Source organism: Chiloscyllium plagiosum, chromosome 2, assembly GCF_004010195.1.
Source record: "Chiloscyllium plagiosum isolate BGI_BamShark_2017 chromosome 2, ASM401019v2, whole genome shotgun sequence".
NCBI lineage: Eukaryota > Metazoa > Chordata > Chondrichthyes > Orectolobiformes > Hemiscylliidae > Chiloscyllium > Chiloscyllium plagiosum.
In genome coordinates this window covers 7,425,621-7,451,746 of record NC_057711.1, presented here as the reverse complement: position 1 = coordinate 7,451,746, position 26,126 = coordinate 7,425,621, and the positions used below count along the sequence as shown (strand labels likewise).

Sequence of the window (26,126 nt, the reverse complement as noted above, 5' to 3'; positions counted from 1 at the left end):
AATCAGTCCTTGCCTTTCCAAATACATGTACATCCTGTCCCTCAGGATTCCCTCCAACAACTTGCCCACCACTGAGGTCAGGCTCACCGGTCTATAGTTCCCTGGCTTGCCTTTACCCCCCTTCTTAAACAGTGGCACCACGTTTACCAACCTCCAGTCTTCCGGCACCTCACCTGTGACTATCGATGATACAAATATCTCAGCAAGAGGCTCAGCAATCACTTCTCTAGCTTCCCACAGAGTTCTCGGGCACACCTGATCAGGTCCTGGGGATTTATCCACCTTTACCCATTTCAATACACCCAGCACTTCCTCCTCTGTAATCTGGACATTTTGCAAGATGTCACCATCTATTTCCCTACAGTCAATATCTTCCATATCCTTTTCCACAGTAAATACTGATGCAAAAGATTCATTTAGTATCTCCCTCATTTTCTGTGGCTTTCACATGAGGCCAACATGTGCAAAATATCTTGGGACTGAGTGGCTTGTGAGTCCATTTCTGAGGGTAGTAAAGAATCGACCATATTGCTGTGGGATTGCAGTCACCTGTCGGTCAGACCAGGTAAGGATGGTAGATTTCCCTCCCTAAAGGGCAATACCGAACAAAAATGTTTTTTTCCCCGACAACCTATTCGTGGTCATTATGAGACTGGATTTCCAGATTTTTATTGGATGCAAATTCCACCATCTGTCCATAGCAGGATTCGAACCCAGGAAACATTACCTGGGTCTCTGGAGTAACAGACCAGCAATAATATCACTATGCCATCACCTCTCCATTTGATGGGATACAAACCTATCTCATGGGAACATTAACCTGAGGTTCTAGATTACTAGTGCAGTGGCATTAGCACTACACCACCACATTTATATGGGTTGGCTTTAATCTGTATCATACTCTGAATTCAAATCCATCTGTAACAGGTTTTCTCTTTATTTACTGTATCAAAACTATTCATGATTTTGGAAATCTCAGTCAATTCCACTCTTAAAATCTTTACCTGCTCCAAAACAAGCAATTTTTGCTTTATAATCTGGAAGAATGTTCAATCAAATATAATTATTAATAGCGGTATACAACAACAGGGGGGTAATGTTGAACTTATGTAAGATATTTGTTAGGCCCCCACTGGAATATTGTGTATCGTAATAGGTGTCATATTATAGGAAGGATGTGAACATGCTGGAGAGAGTGCAGAAACAATTTATGAGAATTGTTTCAGGAATGAGAAACTTCAGTGGTGAGGAGAGACTGAAGAAGTCGGGACTGTTCTCCCTGGAGAGAAGAAGCCCAAGAGGAGATTCGATAGAGGTTTTCCAAATCACGAGTGGGGCTGGATTGAGTTGGTGAGGAGAAATTGTACCTGCTTGTAAAAGGAACAAGGAGAAAGCATAGCTTGAAAATGATGTGCAAAAATAGCGGAGGAACGCAGTGCCTGGAAATGTGGTGGAGACAGGTACAATTGAGACATCCAGAGTGGCTCTGGGTGCTTAGTTGGATAGAAAATAATGTATAAGGGTTTGGGGAAAAGGCAGGAGATTGGCAGCATATAATGATGCTTGTCTAAAGAGTTGGTAGAGATATGATGGGCCAAATGGCTTCCTAATGCGACATAACATTCTGTGATAAAGCTTCAGGATAATTCACTGCTCCATATCCCCTGACTTAGAGAGTGACAGAAAGAAAGGGAAAAATGTTATGCTGTAATTTTTACCTGTCGACATGTTTCAAGAAGCCGTCTTGTCCCCACTGTTTCAGTAGCTGTGCAACCATGAGCTAGAAATGGAAGAGACATTCACTGTACACACTTTGTTAAATTCAAACAAAAAGCAATATCTGAAGTTGAACACAATCCTTGAATTCTTTCTTTATTATTAGGGTTTGAGGACCCTCATCAACTTTTACAGATGCACTTTTGAAAGCATTCCATCCGGGTGCATAATGGCCTGGTACAGTAATTGCTCTGCCCAGGACTGTAAGAAACTACAGAAGGTGGTGTGCATAGCCCAGACTATTACGGAAGCCAACCTCCCATCCATTGCCTCGATTTACATTTCTCATTGCTGCAGAAAGGCTACCAACATCACCAAAGATCCTTCCCACCCCGGTTATAACCTCTTCCATCCTCTTCAGATACAGACCTTGAACACATGCACCAATAGGTTCAAGAACAGCTTCTTCCCTGCTGTTATTCAACTATGAATGGACCGTCCAACTTCAAACAATGTTGATCCCGCTTTGTGCGTCTCCTGTGCAGCTGTAACCTTGAATTCCTCTCTCTGTTTAACCATGTTATGATCTGTATGTCCTTGTATGCTATTATCTGCCTTTACTGCTCGCAAACCAAAACTTTTCTTAGGTACGTGTGACTGCAACAAATCAATTCAAATCAAAATCAAAGTTTTACAAGCCCATCCACTTCTGGCAAACTTTGGTTAGAAATTCAAAGCTGATAAAATATAACCAATGGAGCGTTGTCTGAAGAAAGTGGTCTCAGGACGAACAACCCTACTGGGGCAGGAGGTAGGCCAAGAGTAGGAGCACATACATGCTGGCTTTAAGCAAAAAAATGGTGTGGGATGATACTAGAGCAAAACATGACTTAAATGAAAGCAATGTAACCTTGCTATTATATCTGGACCTGGGGATGGGCAACTGAATACACTTCTGCACCATCAAATTCCAAATCCCAACATCACTTATTCCCAAGCTTCTCCCAGAATCCCTCAGTCACACCCTTGTTACCTTTGACTAGACTATTCCAATGTATGAGGTGACCTCTCATAGGTTACCCTCCGAAAACTAGGTATTGTTGTTCTTTATTCTTTCAAAGGTCAGGAGTGTCACTGGCTAGGCTGCATTTATTGCCTGGTTCAAGTTGCCCTAAAATTAAGTGGCTTGCTCGGGGTCCTTGCACAGGGCATTCGAAAGTCAACAACATTGGCTGTGGGTCTGGAGACACATATAGGCTGGACCGGGTAAGAATGGCAGCTTTCTTCCCGAAAGACAATCGCAAACCAGATCGTATTAAATAATAAAACACAATTAATGACAGCTTCATAGTCACCAACACGGAGTCTTTACATCCCAGATTTTGTTAACTGAATATGAGTGTGCCACTGGCTTGGCCAACATTCATTTCCCATCTTGACAGTTGACCACTTTGCTGCAAGTCTGGAGTCATATGTAGGCCAGGCCAAGTAAGGACAGCAGATTACTTCCCTAAAAGACATTAGTGAACCCAATGGAGCTTTATCACAATGATTTCATGGTCATCATTAGACTCTTAATTGCAGATTTTTATTGAATTCAAATTCCACCATCTGCCATGCTTGGATTTGAACCCAGGTTCTCAGGCCCCTACAGATTAATAGTCCAGTGATAAAACCATTAGGTCATCATCTCCCCTTAAATTCCACTAGCTGCTGGTGGGATTTGAACTTGTAATCTTTGGATTACAGTACAGAGCCATCACCACTGCTCCATTATCCTTCCTACCTGCCAGCTCCCCCAGAGATACTCTGCTACACACAACCTAACAGATTCCCTTTCACCTATTCCCAGTGTTCACTGACCTATACTTGCTCCTGGTTAATCAATTCTTGGATTGTAAATATATCATGTTGGTTTTCAAATCCCTCCATGTCTTCTCATCTCTTCAATCTCCTACAGTTGCACAACCCATTGAGACCTCTGCACACCACTAACTCCTACCATTTATATTAACTCACTGGCTGTAGGTGTCACTGCTGGACTAGTGTTTATTTCCCATCCTCATCTGCCCTTGGGAAGGTAGTGGTGAGCTTCCTTCTTACAGCTACCTGATGAAGGAGTAGCGCTCAGAGAGCTAGTGCTTCCAAATAAACCTGTTGGACTATAACCTGGTGTTGTGTGATTTAACTTCTTGAACTGCTGCAGTCCATTTGGTGTAGCTACCTCCAAAATGCCATTAGGGAAAGAATTCAATAATAATAATGGGTCAAGTTAAGATTAGGTTCAAGGTATTGAAACAACCAAAGAAAATTGAAGAGCTTAAGATTTTCACCTTCTTCAAAAAGAAAGAACATGGATTAATTATTTTTATTGGTTCACATGATATTGGCATTGCTGGCTGATGTAATATATATTGACTTTCACTAGTTGCCTTGGAGAAAGTCCTAGTGGGCTTCATTCTACAGATCATTTGACATAGGGTCACCCATAATAATGTTAGGAAGAGAGTTCGAGGAGTTTGACCCAGTGACAGTGAAGGAACAGTGACAAAGAAAGGGAACTTGCAGGCAGTGGTCTCTTAAGAGGAACCATTTGATTATGCTTAGTCCAACAATGGTGGTTCTACTTAAAGAGGCTCCAAACTCTTCAACTCTCTCTGTCCCACCTTTGCCATTTTAAGCCCACCTTAAGACCTACTTTTCCAGCCAATCTTCCAGTCCTCTGTCTTAGAATCTCATTGGTACCAGATTTGGGCCTCAACTGGGACCTTGGGTTCCTATCACACTACAGGTGACCACCATTGCACTATACACACACACAGACACTCCTACACACACACACACATACACATATGGTGCCTTGGGACACCTTATTATATTAAAGTTGCTATATAAATGTACATATTGTTGTACTTCTGGTGGGAAATGTGAGTGTCAATTGGGAGAGCTGATTTGATTCTTCAGCCTTGATGCCTGCTTCTTTTTAGAAAGCTGATTAAGTATTTGACCTTCACCTTCAGACACTGGAAAGATTCCAAATGTACTTATTTAGCTGATTCAACTTTTCCAGGAGAGGCCTAGTCACAGAGCCATGTTGACATTCTTGCTGATAAATGACTTAAATGCTTAGCTCCTAATTATATCACACATTCAACAAAGAGGTGTGACATAATTCCGTCATTTTACCCCATGTGTCCTACAGTTCAAAGAGCCTTGCATTTAGTCAGTCTGCATAAAAACAGCAATGAAATAGTAACCTAGAGTCATAGATTAACACAGCATTTGGCCCTTCAGCACAAACTGGTCCATGCTGTCCATGGCGCCCATTCAGTTCGTTCCAATTGCCCGCATTTGGTCTATATCCCTCTAAACCCTTCCCATCCATGTACCTATCCAAATGTTTTTTAAGTGTTGTTATTTTAACTGCCTCAACCACTTTCCTCAGCGAAAGTGGGTACTGCAGATGCTGGAGATTAGAGTCAAGATTAGAGTGGTGCTGGAAAAGCACAGCAGGTCAGGCAGCATCCAAGGAGCAGGAAAGTCGACGTTTCAGGCAAAAGCCCTTCATCAGGAATGAGGTTGGCAGCCTCCAGGGTGGAGAGATAAATGGGAGGGGGTTGGGGCTGGGGTGGGAGGGAAGGTAGTTGAGAGTGCAATAGGTGGATGGAGGTGGGGGTAAAGGTGATAGGTCAGAGAGGAGGGTGGAGTAGATAGGTGGGAAGGAAGATTGACAGGTGGGACAGGTCATGAGGACAGGGCTGAGCTGTAAGGTTGGAACTGGGGTAAGATGGGGGGAGGGGAACTGAGGAAGCTGACAATCTTCCCTTCCACCTATCTACACCACCCTCCTCTCCGACCTATCACCTTTAACCCCACCTCCATCCACCTATCACACTCTCAGCTACCTTACCCCCAGTCCCGCACCACTCCCATTTATCTCTCCACCCTCGAGGCTCCCAGCCTGAAATGTCGACTTTCCTGATCCTCGGATGCTACCTGACCTGCTGTGCTTTTCCAGCACCACACTCTCAACTCTTGATTCCCAGCATCTGCAGTCCTCAATTTCTACTCAACCACTTTCTCTGGCAACCTGTTCCTTATACACGCCACTCTCTGCATGAAGAAGTTGCCCCTCAGGTCCTTCTTAAATCTTTTCCCCTCACATCTTAAACCTATGCCCTGTAATTTTCAATTCCCTATTCCTGGAAAAAGGCTATATGTATTCATCCTATCTCTCCCTCTCATGGTTTTATAGACCTCAATAAGGTCATGCTTCATTCTCCTACATTCCAAGGAATAAATTCCTATCCTGGCTAACGTCTCCCTGAGTTATAGGCCTGGCAACATCTTCGTAAATCTTCTTTGCACTCTTTCCAGTTTAATCATGTCTTTCCTTTTAGCAATATTTGAGAAGATTTGTAGCCCAGGCTGATTATAAATCTGTAAGTCAGCTCGCTGAGTTTGAAGGTCTGTTTTCAGATGTTTAGTCACCATGACTGGGTAACATCATCAGTGAGAGTCTCTGGTGAAGTGCTGGTGGTATGTCCCGCCTCTCTATTTATAGGTCTTGGTTTCTTCAGGTATGTGATGTCACTTCCAGTTCTTTTTTTCAAGGGAAGGTAGATCGGATCTAAATCGATGTGTTTACTGATGGAATTCTGGTTAGAATGCCATGCCTCTAAGAATTCTCGTGCGTGTCTTTGTTTCACCTGTCCTAGGATGTGTGTGTTGGCCCAGTCAAAGTGGTGTCCATCTTTGTCTGTATGCATGGAAACTAATGAGAGTGGGTCGTGTCTTTTGGTGGCCAGTTGGTGTTCATGTATCCTGGTGGCAGATTTCCTGCTAGTTTGTCGAATGTAGTGTTTTTTTACAGCTTTTGCAATGGTATCTTGCAAATGATGTTAGTTTTGCTGGTGGTATCTAATGGATCCTTTAGGTTCATTAGTCGCTGTTTAAGTGTGTTGGTAGGTTTGTGGGCTACCATGATGCCAAGGGGTCTGCGTAGTCTTTCCTGTCACAAGGTGACCAAAACTGTATAAAATACTCCAAGTGCGGCCTCGCGAATGATTTATATAACTGCAACATAACGCCCCAACTCCTACACTCAATGTCTTGGCCGATAAAATGCCTTCTTCATCCCATTGTCTACCTGTGACACTGCTTTCAAAGAACTATGTACTTGTATTCCTAGGTCCCCCTGTTCCACAACACTCCTCAGGACCTTACCATTTACTTTCCAAGTCCTACCTTGGTTTGACTTTCCAAAATGAAACCCCCCCACACTTATCTGTAATGAATGACATTTGCTAATCCTCAGTCCACTTACCCATTTGATCAAAATCTCCTAATTTTTGATAAGCTTCCTCACTATCAACATTACCTCCTAATTTTGTATCATCCGCAAACTTACTAATCATGCCTTGTACATTCACATCCAGATCATTTATGTATATAACAAATAACAAAGGTCAAACAAACCTCAGGGTTAAAGACTGGGCTATGCAATATATAGTAATTAATGAAACAAACTGAGAAGGGAGAGATGAGCCAAATGGTAAGGTCCAGTAACCAAGGTTTGTCTTCATAAAATCCCTATAGTATGGAAGCGGGCCCACTGAGCCCACACCAATCCTCTGAAGAACATCCTACCACACCCACCAATACCCCTGTAACCCTGCATTTCCCATCGGCAAAAATAAGGACTGCAGATGCTGGAAACCAGAGTCTAGATTAGAGTGGTGCTGGGAAAGCACAGCAGTTCAGGCATCATCCAAGGAGCAGGAAAATTGACGTTTCGGGCAAAAGCCCTTCATCAGGAATAGAGACAGGGTGCCTGCAGAGTGGAGAGATAAATGAGAGGGGGGTGGGGGTGGGGAGAAAGTAGCATAGAGTACAATAGGTGAATGGGGGTGGGGATGGAGGTGATAGGTCAGAGAGGAGGGTGGGGGAAGGTAGCAAAGAGTACAATGGGTGAATGGATGTGGGAATGAAGGTGATAGGTCAGAGAGGAGGGTGGAGTGGATAGGAGGAAAGGAAGATAGGCCAGTAGGACAGGTCATGAGGGCGGTGCTGAGCTGGAAGGTTGGAGCCGGGGTGAGGTGGGGGAAAGGGGAAATGAGGAAACTGGGGAAATCCACATTGATGCCCTGGGGTTGAAGTGTTCTGAGGCAGAAGACGAAGCGTTCTTCCTCCAGGCGTCGGGTAGTGAGGGAGCGGCGGTGGAGGAGGCCCAGGACCTGCATGTCCTCGGCAGAGTGGGAGGGGAGTTGAACTGTTGGGCCACAGGCGGACATCTCTGGGACACCTGCACCAATCAACCCCATTGCCATCCAATAAGTCTATACAGGGAGACGATCCTTTACCGAAATGCTCAGGACAAGCTGTTTCTTGGAGTTTGGAGGTTTTCGGTTTTCAGAATAAGTGACAGTTAAATGGTGAAATTTTTTTAAAATCTTACTGGAGGAGCAGACTTCTAAGTAAGAAAGAGCTTGGCCACGCCCCCCAAATCACATCTGAGTGACACGCCATCCAGTGGGTGTCGACTTGGGGGCCTTCACAGAGAAATCCCAGGCCCCCACATCGCATCTGAGTGACATGCATCAAGTGGGTGTCGACTTGGGTTAACTGTTTGCACGTCAAACAACCTTGTTAATGAGAAAAAACTTCACAAAAAAAACCCTTCATATTTCAGAGCTTTTCAGCTTTTGGATGCTGGGATAAAGGATCTTCTACCTGCAATTGATCCGACCTTAGGGAATATCCGTTAAAGACCCCTAAACTTGGCACAGAGCTAAATAAAACTATTTGGGTTTATAATCACACCTTCCATGTCCTTAAGAATACACAAGAACGTGGGCGGCACGGTGGCACAGTGGTTAGCACTGCTGCCTCACAGTGCCAGAGACCTGGGTTCAATTCCCGCCTCAGGCGACCATCTGTGTGGAGTTTGCACATTCTCCCCATGTCTGTGTGGGTTTCCTCTGGTTTCCTCCCACAGTCCAAAAATGTGCAGGTTAGGTGAATTGGCCTTGCTAAATTGCCCGTAGTGTTAGGTGAAGGGGTAAATGTAGGGGAATGGGTCTGGGTTGGTTGCACTTCGGTGGGTTGGTGTGGACACTGTAAGTAATCTAATAAGAACTAAGGACAGGAGTAGGTAATTTAGCTTATTGAATACTTTCACAGTGAATGACGTACCTCAGAGGAGTCATGATTTGTAACATAAGAAACTTGGCAACCAATTTATACACAGCAACCTCACAAAACAATTCAACAACAGGAATGTGATAATAATCTGATAATTTATTATGCAAGAGGATGACGTTGATGAGGGATAGGTAATGGCTGAGGGAATCAGATCTCTGCCAAAGGGGAAGAAAAAATAAGCTGCTTTTACATCACATCTTTCATTTAGTAAGTTGTCTACCAAAAGAGAAATGAATTATGGGAACATGAGCCTAAACTGCTTCATAAGATTTTAAGGTGTGTGAAAGAAGGCTTGGTCACTAATCTAGGTTTTAAGGAGTGACTTAAAAAAGAGAGAGGTGGCAAAGCTTAGGGAGGGAATTCTAGACCTTCCAGTTGAAGGCTGACTGGTAACAGAGGAGTGAAGGAAAATCAGGAAGGTTCTGGATGTAGGTTTGCTCACTGAGCTGGAAGGTTCATTTTCAGATGTTTTATCACCCTACTAGGTAATATCCTCAGTGAGCCTCTGGATCTGGAGGCTCACTGAAGATGTTACCTAGTATGGGGATGAAACATCTGGAAACGAACCCTCCAGCTCAGCGAGCAAACCTACATCCAGAATCTCAACCTGACCTACAAATCTTCTCAAAACTCACTAATCAGGAAGGTGCATGTATCCAGAATTGGAGGTACACAGAGATCATGGGATGTTGCCGGGCAAGACAGGATGTTACAGAGGTGGAGGGAGGTCAACAGGAGATGTTACAATGCTAGAGGGAATGGGGGTATGCAGGGTTAGCTTAAGATGGGTGAAATTATCTTTTTAAAAAGAGCAAACATATATCAGGTATAACAGGTTTTAGTGAGGATAGAGGCAGTTGAGCTTCGGGTGAGCTCAGGTTTAGAGAGGCCAACTATCAATATGCAGCAAGACCAGCAATATCCAGACTTGGGCTGACAAGTGATAATTAAAATTCATATCACACAGGCCAAGCAAAAACGATCTCCAATAAGAGAGAGATCCTAACGATCACCCCTTGACATTCAATGAGGTAAAAACAAGGACTGCAGATGCTGGAAACCAGATTCTAGATTAGAGTGGTGCTGGAAAAGCACAGCCGGTCAGGCAGCATCTGAGGAGCAGGAAAATCGATGTTTCGGGTAAAAGCCTATTCCTGATGAAGGGCTTTTGCACGAAACGTCGATTTTCCAGCTCCTCGGATGCTGCCTGAACTGCTGTGCTTTTCCAGCACCACTCTAATCTAGAACCTTGACATTCAATGGCATGGTCAACGTTGAATCGCTCACTATTCCTGACATTACCATTGACTAGAAACTGAATTTGACTAGCCATACAAATATTGTGGCTCCAAGAGCAGGTCATAGACCAGTAATACTGCGGCGAGTAATTCACCTTCTGACTCCCAACAGCCTCTCCACCATCTAAAAGGCACAAGTCAGGAACGTGATGGAAAACTCTCCACTTGTCTGATGACAACATCTCCAACAACAGTCAAGAAGCTCAACACCATCCAGGACAAAGTAACCCTTTTGACTGCCACCCCATCCACCACCATCACCATTCAGTCTCTCCACCACTGACAGTAGAAGCAATGTGGACTATCTACAAGATACATGACAACAGCTCCTTCACTGGCACCTTCCAAGCCTACAACATCTAATGTCTAGAAGAGAAAGAGCAGCAAATACATGCAAGTTCCCCTCTGAATTACGTGCCATCCTAACTTGCAAACATATCCCCATTCCTTTAGTGTTGCTGTGTCAAAATCCTGAAACTCTCTCCCTAACAGCATTGTAGGTGTGCTTACATAACACAAATTGCAGCAGTGCAAGAAGGCAGCTCACCATTAGCTTCTCCATGGCAACTGGGGACGAGCAATAAATGCTGGCCCAGCCAGTGGCACCCACATCCTGCAAGGAGAATTCATGCTGCAGCTGTATAGGGGGCTGGTGAGGCCACACCTGCAGTACTGTGTACAGTTTTGGTCTCCTTACTTGAGAAAAGACGTACTGCACTGGAGGGGGTGCACAGGATGTTCACTCGATCGATTCCAGAGTTGAGAAGGTTGCTTATGAGGAGAGATTGAGTAGACTGGAACTACACTCATTGGAATTTAGAAGAATGAGGGGGGATCTTATAGACACATATAAAATTATGAAGGGAATAGATAAGAAAGAAGCAGGGAGGTTATTTCCACTGGAGGGTGAAACTAGAACTAGAGGGCACAGCCTCAAAATAAGGTGCAGCAGTCTTTGGACTGAGTTGAGGAGGAACTTCTTCACCCATCAGGTTGTGAATCTGCGGAATTCCCTGCCCAGTTGAGCCTACCTCGTTTTTAAGGCAAAGATCGATATATTTTTGAACAGTAAAGGAATTAAGGGTTACGGTGAGAGGGTGGGTAAGTGGAGCTGAGTCTATGAAAAGATCAGCCATGATCTTATTGAATGGCGGAGCAGGCTCGAAGGGCCAGACGGCCTCCTCCTGCTCCTAGTTCTTATGCTCTTATTTAAAACAAAAACCATGACTCTCATTACGTTAGGATATCCAATTTGGTTTGATAAAGTTCTAGGGCTAAAGGGGTCAAAGGGGAGGGGAGAAAGTGGGAACAGGAGACTGAGTTAGCTGATCAACCATGATCATATTGAATGGTGTAGCAAGCTCGAAGGGCTGAATGGCCTACTCCTGCTCCTATTTTCTATGTTTCTATGTTTGTCAGGATAGTCAGATAAGTATCAAGCAAGAAGGCAAAGCAGGCAGGCACAGTGAGACATTTATACTGACAAATGGTCTTGAACCGGAGACTGGATTGATTTATTGATAGAACCAACAGCTAGAAATGTCTTTCGTAAACGTATTCACAGGAATTCCCTCGGCTTAGTACATTTTAGTAACAACACATTCTTTGGCAACAGTAGACGTAATCCTCACCGATAACAGGTTGTTGACCAGAAAAATGTGTTTCTCTTTACACTGTTCAGTCCAGGTGATACTGCGCATAATTGCTTTGAGTTCTGATAGAGTATGTCAAGAACGGGAACTCAATCCAAGCAATGTGTGAAACGGCACAAGAGATTGGAAGAGACAGATGTGGTTTTACTGGGTCCCCCACTGTCACTATAAATAATTCAATCATTTTTATAGCGATGGTGTAAGATGAGAATGTAACAACATTTGTTTTATAAACTTGGGTCATTTTACCCTTTGGAACGTACAGATTTAGGAGACTTGCGCAAAACATTTTCTATAAAAACAATATGTTCATGAGAAGAATTAAACACTTTGAACAATGCACTAAATGAATAAATGAACTGGGTTGAGGTGATGGTCTATGAATAGGGATTATGTATTCATAGTGGATCGATAGTCTCCACTTCAATCACTGGTGTCAATTGATAATTTAGTTAAGCGATCTGTCTTTGACAACTCTAATCTACTCTAATCAGGCAGATTGTTATTAAAGTAATCAATCACTTTTACCCTTGTACTTTCAACATAGTAGGAACAAGTTACTGCAGATTCTGGAATCTGTACTGAAAACAACAAATGCTGGAGATCACAGTGGGTCAGACAGCATCCGTGGACAGGCAAATTTTTGTGTAGCCTGCAAATTTCCCAACTGTGCCCACACTGTTCAATTCCAAATTGTTAATGTGCGAAATAAACAGCAGGGTTTCCAACACCGAGACAGCTCTCCATTCACAAGGGCAGCCATTGACTGAGGGGAGACAATGAGGTAAAACAATGAGTGTTGTGTGATTTTTAACTTTGAGGGACAAAAGCCCCTCATTCCTGATGAAAGGCTTTTGCCCGAAATGTCGATTTTCCTGCTCCTCGGGTGCTGCCTGACCTGCTGTGGTTTTCCAGCACCACTCTAATCTTGACTCTAATCTCCAGCATCTGCGGTACCCACTCCTGCCTGATTTTTATCTTTGTACACACCAGTCCAACACCGGCACCTCCAAATTGTGAAACAATGTGTGAGAGACACACACCGTCGTTCATTCAAATGCCCCTTCCAGATGTGTCTACAACAAAATCATTAAGATAGCTCCAAAGAAATCACCCTATCCTCAAATTTTATCAGGTTGTCATTCCCTTTGAAGAAAAACTAGCTAAAGTCTTTCATTTAAAAACATGTATTCATTCACAGGAGGTGGGTGTCACTGGCTGGACCATTATTTATTGCCCAGAAGGCAGTTGAGAGTCAACCACACTGCTGTGGGTCTGGAGTCACATGTAGGTCAGATCTGGTAAGGATGGCAGTTTCCTCCCTAAAGGATATCAATGAAACAGTTGGGTTGTTCCTTAAAATCAATACATGGTCATCATTAGACTGTTAAGTACAGATTTTAACTTATTTATAATTTCATCATTAGGCATTGTCAAGTTTGAACCCAGGTCCCCAGAACATTACTTGGGTCTCCGGATTAATAGTCTGGTGAAAATACTCACGGAATGCACCCAGCCAAGTATTGCAGAGTCTGAATCCAAGCCACGTGATGAGAAAAATAACTTGTTTGAAGTGCTGACAGAAAATAGATGCTTGTTGTGTTTCCTTCCAGCCAACAGTGATTTCAAACACTTATCTTGTTATGTTTGATATTAGTAATGATGTGGAGGTGCCGGTGTTGAACTGGGGTGGATAAAGTTAAAAATCACACAGCACCAGGTTATAGTCCAACAGGTTTATTAGAAAGCACTAGTTTCCATTCGTACTTCTAAATAAACCTGTTGGACTATAACCTGGTGCTGTGTGATTTTTAACTTTGATATTAGTGGAGAGTGCACGTACCTGTGTGAAGGTGCTTGTATGCATCGTGGAAACCTGAATATGTAGAACCACCCGGTCTATGAGTGGTTTGGGACCAGTTAGGAAGCCCATTCTCAGCCTATTAAAACACAAGAATAGATGTCACAAATTCTTACTGCCCTTGTTTGTTTAAAAAGTAAAGTTTCCTTTTTCAGTAAAATGTAAAAGCAAGAGGTTACATTCGTTCAATGAAGGTGGTTATGAACACAGCGTCAATGCTTCCTCCAATATGGTGTCCATCAATTCGTACCCCACATTCCTTGCCAAAATCACCTCAGACAAATTCTTTAACTCCAAACTTGGCCAATCGGTGTTTTCATGTTGAATCAATTTGATGCTGCATTCTGAAACTGTTCCAATAGAAGCTACTACTCTTGGAAATGTTTAAAACTTAAGTAGGAGGGGAGTTTAATGCTCCCCTCCCTCCTCTATCCAGTGGTCCATTTGGTGGCGGTGGGAGGGGGTGGGGGGTGCAGTTAAACCAGGCGGGGGATGGGTGGGAGTGGATGGGTCCTCACTACCTTCCCATTTCTGCCCTGATCAGGATTGTCTTGGGAAGGGTCACGATGGGTCATTCTGCCTTGCTGTCAACACCAGCGATGGTTCAGTACAGTGCCCAGTGTTAGGAATCCAATACTAAAATGAATACTTCAACAAAGACGAGAAGTGAAACTTGGGTAACATCAAAAGGAGCCTTTGTTATGTTTACCAAAATTGCCTGCCCATCTGGGAATGCCTTGGGTTGAATTTAATCCTGGTTTCTGAATCACTCCATAGGAGTCTCTGTAAGCTCCTTCAACCCTCAGAGATATCTGCATTCAATCCATCGGTTCAAATGAGACCTCATCCATAATCAAATCTGACTGGTTGCAGACTGCAGTTTCTAAGGCCTGGCCACACACAGGCACTGTTACAAGCTGTTTGGCCTTCACCTGGCATCACAAGTTGACGTAAGTGGCATGGTGCCTCAGTGGTTAGCACTGCTGCCTCACAATGCCAGGAGTCTGGGATCCATTCCAGCCTTGGGTGACTGTTTGTGTGGAGTTTGCACATCCTCCCGTTTCAGTGTGGAGGTGCTCTGGTTTCCTCCCAGGTTAGGGTGGATTGGCCATACCAAATTGCGCTGAAGTGTCAAGGTTAGGTGGATTAACCATGGGAAATGCAAGGGTTACTGGGATAAGGTGTGGATTGGGTGGGGTGGTCTTTGGAGAGATGGTGTGGACTCAAAGGGTTGAATGGCCTGCTTCCACAGTGAAGGGATTCAAAAATTATTCCGAAGCAAGTAACAGCATGACAATGTACCTTCCATAATAGCAAATCCAAAGAAACACCCTTACCCTGAAGACAAGATCTTGGAGAAGGAATCTGTCCTTATGACACGACCGTCCACATCTAAGGAAAGGAATGATGGAGCCCAAGGCTGTAAATCAACACAAGAGAGTCGTAGTCAGCGAAGGATCCAATATGGCCTGTCAGCACTATCCTTCCCATCAGTCACATGGTTGTCAGTTCAAAGTTCAGAGATGTGAGGATAGAAATCTAGGCTGACATCCCCATTCCAACTTTACATGAATGAGTTGATGCTTTTGTTGCCATAGCAATGCCTTGTCTAAACGTTTAACTGAGTTCAGTTTGTTTCACAATTGCAATGAGTTCCCATAGCAACAGATTACCGAAGGTATTCATGAATTTTCCAGTTTATAACATGCAATTGCTAACCGCATGTAAGATTGGATTCCCTAGTGTGGAAACAGGCCACTTGGCCCAACAAGTCCACACCAACCCTCCGAAGAGTAACCCACCCACACCCATTCTCCTATATTTACCCCCGACTAACGCACCGAACACTATGGACAATTTCCCATGACCAATCCAGCTAACCTGCCCATCTTTGAATTGTGGGAGGAAACCAGAGCACCTGGAGGAAACCCACGCAGACATGGGGAGAACGTATAAACTCCACACAGACAGTCACCTGAGGCTGGAATCGAACCCGGGTCCTTGGCACTGTGAGGCAGCAATGCTAACCACTGAGCCACCGTACCGCCCCAAAGAAGGCGTGGCACCGGGGGAAGATTGTGGTGCAGTGGTAATCCTGTTAGATTGAAGGACAGGCCAGTGCTTTGGGGACACGGCTTCAAATCCCACCACTTCAATAGGCCTGAAGTATGGTGACTGTGGCAAACATCATCAAGTGTTATTTAGTTTCTAAAAAAAACACTTGGTTCACTCATGTCCTTGAGGGAAGGAAATCTGTCATCTCTACCTGGTGTGGCCTACATGTGACTCCAGACCCATGGCAATGCGATTCATTCTTACCTGTCCTCTGAAATAACCCAGCAGGATACTTGCTTTGAGGTCAATTGGGGGACAGTAACACCCACATTCCTTGAAAGAAGTTTTATGAAATTTAGTTAAATGCCAACTGATGGGATGTTCACTCACCAAGCGATTAATTTAGCTCTGCAGCGACTAAATGAAGTTGTTTTGAATGTAGAGTGGCAAAGAACACAAAAGGGAGATTTACTTGATTGATTTTCTTAAGAATATATATTTATTCGCACAATGCCCTCAAGATTTCAGGCATTTAGTGTCTGTTCTTCACTACTCTGGATTGAGTGCCCATCTTAAAGTGGCAGTAATGACTCAACTAATGTTGGCATGATTTGGAGATGCCGGTGTTGGACTGGGGTGTACAAAGTTAAAAATCACACAACATCAGATTATAGTCCAACAGGTTTAATTGGAAGCACACTAGCTTTCGGAGCGATGCTCCTTCATCAGATGATTGTGACAATCACCTGGTGAAGGAGTGTCGCTCCGAAAGCTAGTGTGCTTCCAATTAAACCTGTTGGACTATAATCTGGTGTTGTGTGATTTTTAATGTTGGCATGGGTAGGGAGTCACACAGGGAGCAGGCTTGGTCAGAAAGGCAAGCCTGCATTGCTAATGTAATCAGTGAATCAATTTCGATGTGAATTTTACAGACTTTTAATTATGGATTTCCAAATTTCCAAACCACCATGGTTGAATTTACAACATACTCTCTAGATTGTTATTTCATCCTCTGGATTATTGATCTGGCACCAATACTCTGCGCTTACTTGCCAAAACAAAGGCATATCATCTCTACCAATGACACAATTTTGACTGTAAATTTAAGAGGGACCTTTGCTGTTTGTTATATATATTAACAGCATGGATGTGATATAGAAGGTATAATTAGTACATTTGCAGATAACTTGAAAATTGATGGTGTTGTTGATAGTGAGGAGAATGGTCTCAGGCTGCAGTCTGATATTGATTAGCTGGTAAATTGGGCAGAGCAATGGCAGATGGTATTTCAATGTGATAAGTGTGGGGTGATGCATTTTGGGAGGTCTATAAGGGGGATATACAAAATGAATGGTAAGTCCCTAGGGAGAACTGAGGAAGAAAGGGACCTTGGTGTACAAGTCCACACGTGCCTGAAAGTGTCAGCACTGGTAGGTATGGTGGTTAAGAAGGCATTAGGATACTTGCCTTCATTTACTCCTATATTCAATATAGGAGTAGGGAAGTATTGTCTTAAACATTTATAAAACATTAGTTAGATCACAGATGTGTGCAGTTCTGGTCACCACACTATTGGAAGGACATGACTGCACTGGAGAGGGTTCAGAGGAGATTCACTGGGATGTAACCTTTCCCATTAGATTCCCTACAGTGTGGAAACAGGCCCTTCGGCCCAACCAGTCCACACCAACCCTTCAAAGACTAACCCACCCAGACCCATTTCCCTCTGACTAATGCACCTAACAGTACGAGCAATTTAGCATGGCCAATTCACCTAACCTACACATCTTTGGACTGTGGGAGGAAACCAACACGCGGAGGAAACCCACGCAGACACGGGGAGAATGTGCAAACTCCATACAGACAGTTGTCCGAGGCTGGAATCGCACCTGGGACCCTGGAGTTTGCACATTCTCCCCGTGTCTGCGTGAGTTTCCTCCCGGTGCTCCGGTTTCCTCCCACAATCCAAAAATGTGCAGGTTAGGTGAATTGGCCATGCTAAATTGCCTGTAGTGTTAGGCGAAGGGGTAAATTTAGGGGAACGGGTCTGGGCGGGTTGCGCTTCGGTGGGTCAATGTGGACTGGTTGGGCCGAAGCGCCTGTTTCCACACTGTAGGGAATCTAATCTAATCTAATCTAACCACTGAGCTACCGTGCTGGGATGGAAAGTCTCAGTGATGGATAGGCTGGGCTTGTTTTCCGTGGAGCAGAGCAGGGGGTGATCTGATTGGGGTTTACAAAGTGATGAGAGGAATAGACAGAATGGATTGTGAGGTTCTTTTTCCCATGGCAGACATGTCTAAGGCCAGAGGACATGGGTTTAAGGTGAGGAGGACGTGGTCTAGAGGAGATTTGAGAGAAAAAAAAATGTCTTTCATCCAGAGGTTGGGAGAAATATGGAAGGTGCTGCCTGAGAGGGTGGTGGGGGCAGCGTTTATGAAATATCTGGATGTGTACTTAAAATGCCAGGGCAGAGTAGGCCAAGGAGAAATGGTGGTAAAAACAATGACTGCAGATGCTGGAAACCAGAGTCTGGATCAGTGGTGCTGGAAGAGCACAGCAATTCAGGCAGCATCCGACGAGCAGCCAAATCGATGTTTTGGGCAAAAGCCCTTCAAGGAGAAATGGGATTAGTGTAGTTTGGTGTTTATTGGTCGGCAGAGAAACAAGAAATTTGCAGTGGACGGTTACTAAGCCCTATCATTTCAGGAACATTATTTACCATTAACATATTTTCAGGAGTAGTATTCTCATCCCGTAGTCAGAAGCTTCGAGCTCCTCGCCAGGGGCCAGAAGGTAAAATAAAGACAGCTACTTAGATTCTCAAGACGGAGCGTCACACTGGAGATGCCTCCTTTTGGTTAGCATTTTAAACTGGGGTTTCCCTCAGGTGGACCTAAGAGATCTCTGGTGCTCTTCCGAAGATAACCAGTGGAAATTGTTCTGCCTAATAGTTAGCTCTTAACTGAAAGCAATGTTGCTGTTTGTAACAGCTTTCTCTGTACACGTTGGTGCAGTGCAACCTGCATAACAACAGTAATTACAATTCAAAAGAATTTCATTGACTATAAACCATTTGGGATGTTTGGAGATCAGGAAAGGTGCCTTATAAATGCAAGTTGTTTTACCTTTTCAAACTGCAGAAAATAGTAAGGATCGTCTTCAATTATCAGCAAATCGTACTTTCTAGCAATCTGCAAAAGAAAATGTCAATTTTACAAAACGGACAGGTTTCTCCATCATTTGACTTTGGGTGAGAATTGTTCCTCTTTTCTATGAGGATGCCAGTCCACACCAGTGCAGGTATCATACAGGTAAGTGTCGATTGCACAGAAGTGAGTTTTCATGCACCCAAATTGCCCAAAAAGTGCATTCCAAATGGAGTCTCCAACAGATTTCCTGCAGAGGTCTGGGTAAACAGAAAGGGATTAGTGTGCAGAACATTTCTCAGAGAGGTCAGTTAGCATCTGTGCTCCACTGGCCTATGGAACTGAGAGCAGCGAAGGGTAGAGTAGAATAATGTTTGGATGACCACAAGAGAACATAAGGAATAGGAGCTGGAACAGGCCATTCTGCACTTTGCCAATCAATACCACAGAATCATAGCATTGCTACAGTGCAGAAGGAGGCCAGTCAACCCAATATACCTACACTGATTCTATCATCTAATGCCAATCTCCTGCCTTTTCCCCACATCTCGGCACACCATTTCTAACCAAATAACCATCCAATGCCTCTCTTGAATGCTTCAATTGAACCTGCCTCCACACATTTACAGAAATACATTCTAAATACTTGCTGAGGGAAAGGTATGTTTCACATATCACCTCTGCTTCTTTTGGATGTCACTTTAAATCTGGGCACTCTTGATTTTATTCCTTTTACAAGCAGATACAATTATGGCTGACCCTGTATTCCTGATGAAGGGCTTATGCCCGAAACGTCGATTTTCCTGCTCCTTGGATGCTGTCTGAACTGCTGTGCTTTTCCAGCACCACTCTAATCCAGAATCTGGTTTCCAGCATCTGCAGTCATTGCTTTTACCTAGAATCCCTACAGTGTGGGAACAGGCCATCTGGCCCAACAAGTCCACACTGACCCTAAGAGTAATTCACCCAGACCCATTCCCCCACATTTAACCCCTGACCAACGTAACCAATCTACACATTCCTGAACACTGTGGACAATTTAGCACAGCCAATTCACCCAAACTGCATATCTTTGGACTGTGGAAGGAAACCTACACAGACACAGGGAGAATGTGCAAACATCACACAGACAGTCAGCTAGAACTGAACCTGGGTCCCTGGTGCTGTGAGGCAGCAGTGCTAATCATTGAGCCATCATGACCCTCTAACCCAACTCCTCACCCTAAAGCTGACATACCTTTTCACCCTCAGCCACAAACTTGAACGTCATCCAAAGTTCTCTGACACAACATGTTCATGAAGGCAGCTCACCACTGCTCTGTCCTGGCCAACCAGGGATGGGCAATAAATACTGGCCCAGCCAGCAATGCACACAGAAAGACTATGGTGTTTGTTTTCCTCTCCTACTCTCATCTTCTCACATTTAACATTTTCATCCTCTTGTTTAAAATTCCTAATGGATCAACTTTCTCTCTGCAAAGCTCATCAGCAGTTGCCTGTTGGTAGCTCTCGTATCATGAAGGTTCCAGGTTCAAGTCCCACTCAAGGGTTAAGTCAACGCTGACAGTCCAGTGCAGCACCGAGGGAGTGAGAACTAAGGTTAACCAGGTGAGAGGGAGGCGCAGGTAGTATCGTGATGGAGGCTGATTTGGTCTCTGTTCAGAGAAGATGTGAACATCTTGCAGATTGTCTCATTGAGTATGGAGATACAGGGAGGTTGGCCATTCACGATGATGAAGAGATGGTTAGGGGCTGGAAACTGTGAAAGAGATCAGGATTCTGCTGTTATGGAAAGTTGATTCCTAGAAAGGGGAAGGAGGGAAAAGGCCTGGCAAAGGAAGTGTGATAATAGTCGTGGCATATGAGTTTCAGAGTTTGGATTTTAAAATAGAGACTAACAGGTTGGATACATTGCTGAACTGTTTAAAAAAAAACAAGATGAGGTGGGAGATGGTGGCACAGTGGTATTTGTGATGGACTAGTAATCCAGACTAATGCTGTGGGAATATAAATTTAAATCCCATCAGAGCAGATGGTGAAATTTGAATCAATGAAAATTTAGAATTAAACACTGGCCTAAGGGAGATTTTTGTTGATTGTTGTAAAAACCTATCTGGTTCAGGAATGCTTTTTAGGGAGTGAAATCTGCTGTCCTTACCTGGTGTGGCCTACATGTGACTCCAGACTCAAAGCGATGTGGTTGATTCTTCACTGCCCTCTGAAATGGCCCTGGTAAGCCACTCATTTCAAGTGGCAATTATGCATGGGCAATACAAACAGGCCCAGCCAGTGACACCCACATCCAATAAATGAATTTTAAAAAAGTCTGGAATAGTGAGCTGATCTAAAATGTATCAGTGAGCAAGGACCCCAGGAGTGTTAATGGTGCTTTAGGACAGGTGAGGTAAACATTGAAGGTTGAGAAGACCAGGTTAGGATCAGAAGCAAAAATAGTTTCTCCATTAAGATAGGAATGTAGGATATTTCCATGAATATACGTGTAAAACAAGACAGGAACTGGGGAGAACCAGATTAGTCGAATTTAAAGATTTGATAGTGGGGTAATTTCTCTGTGTGTGAATTGCTGTAAAGTGCCATTTTTGGGAAATAGGTTGAGTCTTTTTTTAATAAGTATTTTAAGATTTTTCAAACTGTGTTCTAAATTACGATTGTATGCTATTATATTCAACATGTATGTCATAAACTTTTGTTGTTAAAGAAACATGGTAGCCTCATGTGAATATAGTTCATTGAGTGACCTCTACATTAACTAAACTAAAAATATGATCCATCAAGCATGATTTCTGGGACCTAACAAGCCCAGATGGGACAGGCAAGGAAGCAAAGTGGCTGAGCAGAGGCCGATAGTCAACTTAGGTCGCCATGAGGATGGCCTCAACCAGGACCTTGGGTTCATCTCACACTACAGGTGACCCCACTGCACTTAACACTCTCTCTCACACACGCACACACTCTTACATACTCACACTCTCATGCAAATCCTCTCTTATACACAAGCTCTTTCTCATATGCACACACATACACCTTCTACACTCACACCCACACACACCCTCTCACAGGCTTATGCCCCATCACATTCACACACACACTTTACCAAGCATGCATGCATGCAAATACACACTCTCTCACATGCACACACTCACTCTGTCTCTCTCCTGCGTGCGCACACACACACACACACACACACACAAGTTTATGGGGTAAATTTGTATTTGCAGATACATTCTATTTTACTCAAAAAATGCAGAACCTGCAAGTAATCAATGCAGGCAGTGAATATATATAATATTTGTAAATTCCACTTTGGAAATAAAACCAGTCTGACTCAAGATTGGCCTGACTCACACCTTTAAGGTATTGTCTGAGCTGAGATGTCACCTTTTATTATAAAAAAAACTTAAATTTCCTTGAGAATGTGACTTAAAAGAAGTTCTGGGATTTAGATATTAAAAAACTGAAAGCAGCAAATCCATTCTGAAGAATGAAAGACTTAACAGTTATCTAGGTTTGTTCAATGTATCAATATATCATTATAATCTTATGCTATAAATTCTGTACCTTATGGTCCTGCTTCACAACCACCTAATGAAGAAGCAGCGCTTCAAAAGCTAGTGCTTCCAAGTAAACCTGTTGGTCTATAACCTGGTGTTGTGTGATCTCTAACTTTGTCCACCCCAACCCGGCACAGTGGTTAGCACCGCTACCTCACGGCGCCAGAGACCTGGGTTCAATTCCCGCCGCAGGCGACTCTCTGTGTGGAGTTTGTACATTCCCCCTGTGTCAGCATGGGTTTGTTCCGGTTTCCTCCCTCCTTCCAAAACGTGCATGTTGGGTGAATTGGCCATGCTAAAGTTGCCTGTAGTGTTGGGTAAAGGTAGGGGACTGGGTCTGGGTGGGTTGCGCTTTGGTGGGTCAGTGTGGGCTTGTTGGGCTGAAGGGCCCGTTTCCACACTGTAAGTAATGTAATCTAATCAATGCAGCACCTCCAAATTATGAATCATACCAAGACAGTGTTGGCAAGAAGCTTAACACTGCCACCCACTGGTCAAATATAAATATTACAGATTTAAGATTTACTTGAATTAAGAAAAGCCATTTAATGCCAAGTTATCCATGTGATCAACCTTTGAAACCTTAACCAGTCCAAAGATGTGCAGGTTTAATTGGATTGGCCAGGCTAAATTGCCCATAGTGTATAGTGATGTGCAGGCTAGGTGGAATTAGCCATGGGGTATGCAGGGTTACAGGATAGGGTAGGTGGTGGGTCTGAGTGGATGTTCTTCGAAGGGCTAGTGTGGACTTGATGGGCTGAATGACTTGGTTCCACACTGTAGGGATCTTATGATGATTAGTTTAATTAAAAATACCTACTGTGGTTACTGCATACTTTTAATGTTTAACATGACCAGTTCACAAAGACATGCTCTTTTGGAATTTCATCGCCTCTTTTTGCTGAGGAGAGGGCAGGAGGAAATTAACTCTTTTGCTCAGCACTCTATACTGACTTTAGGTTCCGTTAGCTCGGTTGGTTGGACGGCTGGTTTGTGGTGAAGACTGACCAGTCAGGAGTGTGATAGAATACTTCCACTTGCCTGGATGGATGCAGCTCCAACCACACACATGAACAGTCACCATCCAGGCAAAGCAGCCCACTTGATTAGCACCACATCCACAAACATCTCCTCCCTCCACCACTGTCTCTCAGTAGTAGCAGTCTGTACCATCTACAAGATGCACTGCAGACAGCACCTTCCAAACCCACGACCACTTCCATCTAGAAGTACAAGGGCAACAGATATAAGGGAACACTGCCCCCTGCAAATTTCCCTCCAAGCCAGTCACAATCCTGACTTGGAAATATATCGCTGTTCCTTCAGTGTCACTGGGTCAATATCATGAAATTCCCTCTCTAAGGGCATTGTGGGTCAACCTACAGCCCATGGACTGCAGCGGTTCAAGAAGGCAACTCTCCACCATCTTCTCAAAGGCAACCAAAGATGGGTAATAAATGTTGGCCCAGCATTTCCTCAGGATGTTCTGATTCTAAAAATTTTTTTCCTTAGCTCTGTCTTAATTTGGCATCTCCTTATAATGAAACAGTGATTCCCAGCTCTAGACTCGCTCATAAGAGGTAGTATCCTCTCCGTGTCTACTATGACAACAGAAATTTTATATTTCAGGGTTGGAGGATTTTGAGCTGGAGGGAGAGGTTGAGGCTATTTTCCCTGGAGTGTTGGAGGCTGAGGGGTGACCTTATAGAGGTTTATAAAATTATGAGGGGTATGGTTAGGGTGCATAGCCAAGGGCTTTTCCCTGGGGTAGGGGAGTCCAAAACTAGATAGCAAAGGTTTAAGGTAAGATTGGAAAAATTGAAAAGGGACCTAAGGGGGTGATGAGTGTACGGAATAAGCTACCAGAGAAGTTGGTTGAGACTGGTACAATTATAAAATTTAAAAGGCACCCAGATGGGTACATGAACAGGAAAAGTTTATGGGCCAAGTGTTGGAAAATGGGACTAGATTACTTTAGGATATCTGGTCAGCATGGACGAGTTGGACTGATGGGTCTGTTTCCATGCTGTACATCTCTAATCAAATTGCCTCTAATTCTTCTAAACTCTAGTGGATATAAGCCTAGTCTGCCCAATCTTTCCTCTTAAGAGAAATGAGCTATTAGTCTAGTAAACTTTCTCTGAACTGTCTCCAATGCATTTAGAACCTAACATAAATAAGGTGAACAGTACTGTGCACAGCGGTTCCAGTGTGGGCTCACCAATGCCTTATATAACTGCAGGACAACCTCCTCTACTTTTCATTTCTACCCCTCTCAATAACAGATAACACTGTATTTACTTCAATAATTATTTCCTGTATGTGTATACTAACCTTTGGTGATTCATGAATTCATGTGGGGCGGCATGGTGGCACAGCAGTTAGCACTGCTGCCTCACAGCACCAGAGAGCCGGGTTCAATTCCCACCTGAGGCGACTGTGTGGAGTTTGCACATTCTCCTAGTGTCTGTGCGGGTTTGCTCCGGTTTCCTCCCACAGTCCAAAAATGTGCAGGTTAGGTGAATTGGCCATGCTAAATTGCCCGTAGTGTTAGGTGAAGGGGTAAATGGAGGGGAATGGGTCTGGGTTGGTTGCTCTTCGGAGGGTCAGTGTGGACTTATTGGGCCGAAGGGCCTGTTTTCACACTGTAAGTAATCTAATCATGAACTAGGACACCCAGATCCCTCTGTATCTCAGAACTCTGCAATCTCTCGTTTCATTTTGATAACATGCTTCATTTATATTCTTCCTGCTACATTGAACAGTTTTACATTTTCACACTTGGCATTCCTTTTCCCCCCCTCACTTAACCAATCAATATTCATTTGTAGCCTCCTCATGTCCTCTTCACATAGAACATAGAACAATACAGCACAGAACAGGCCCTTCGGCCCACGATGTTGTGCCAAACATGTGTCCTAGCTTAAGCACCCATCCATGTACCTATCCAATTGCCGCTTAAAGGTCACCAAAGATTCTGACTCTACCACTCCCACAGGCAGCGCATTCCATGTCCCCACCACTCTTTATTGGCCAGTTAACCTTCATATCTCATTTTTCCTCTGCGTATTTCCTTCTTAGTATCTGACTGTCTATTCTATCTATTCCCCTGATCATCTTATAAACCTCTATCAAGTCACCCCTCATCCTTCGCCGTTCCAACGAGAAAAGACCTAGCACTCTCAACCTATCCTCGTATGACCTATTCTCCATTCCAGGCAATATCCTGGTAAATCTTCACTGCACCCTCTCCAAAGCTACCACATCTTTCCTAAAGTGAGGTGACCAGAACTGCACACAGTACTCCAAATGTGGCCTAACCAAAGTCCTGTACAGTTGCGACATCACTTCATGACTCTTGAATTCAATCCCTCTGCTAATGAACGCTAATACACCATAGGCCTTCTTACAAGCTCTATCCACCTGAGTGGCAACTTTCAAAGATCTATGAACATAGACCCCAAGATCCCTCTGTTCCTCCACCTCACTAAGAACCCTACCGTTAACACTGTATTCCGCATTCTTATTTGTCTTTCCAAAATGGACAACCTCACACTTGGCAGAGTTGAACTCCATCTGCCACTCCTCAGCCCAGCTCTGCATCAAATCTAAGTCCCTTT

The 26,126-nt window shown here is 43.8% G+C and overlaps 1 protein-coding gene across 3 annotated transcripts in view; it reads right to left on the bottom strand.

Annotated features, from left to right (window-relative positions):
• Positions 1-26,126, bottom strand: part of aadat (aminoadipate aminotransferase) — an 82,396-nt gene that overhangs the window by 15,559 nt on the left and 40,711 nt on the right. For all 3 annotated transcript variants that reach the window (XM_043703414.1, XM_043703424.1, XM_043703404.1), the window contains 4 exons: positions 18,914-18,979; positions 15,068-15,150; positions 13,713-13,809; positions 1,719-1,780 (listed from right to left, as the gene is read on the bottom strand). In XM_043703414.1, coding sequence (XP_043559349.1) covers positions 1,719-1,780; positions 13,713-13,809; positions 15,068-15,150; positions 18,914-18,979 — 308 coding nt within the window. The remainder of the gene's footprint in view (positions 1-1,718; positions 1,781-13,712; positions 13,810-15,067; positions 15,151-18,913; positions 18,980-26,126) is intronic.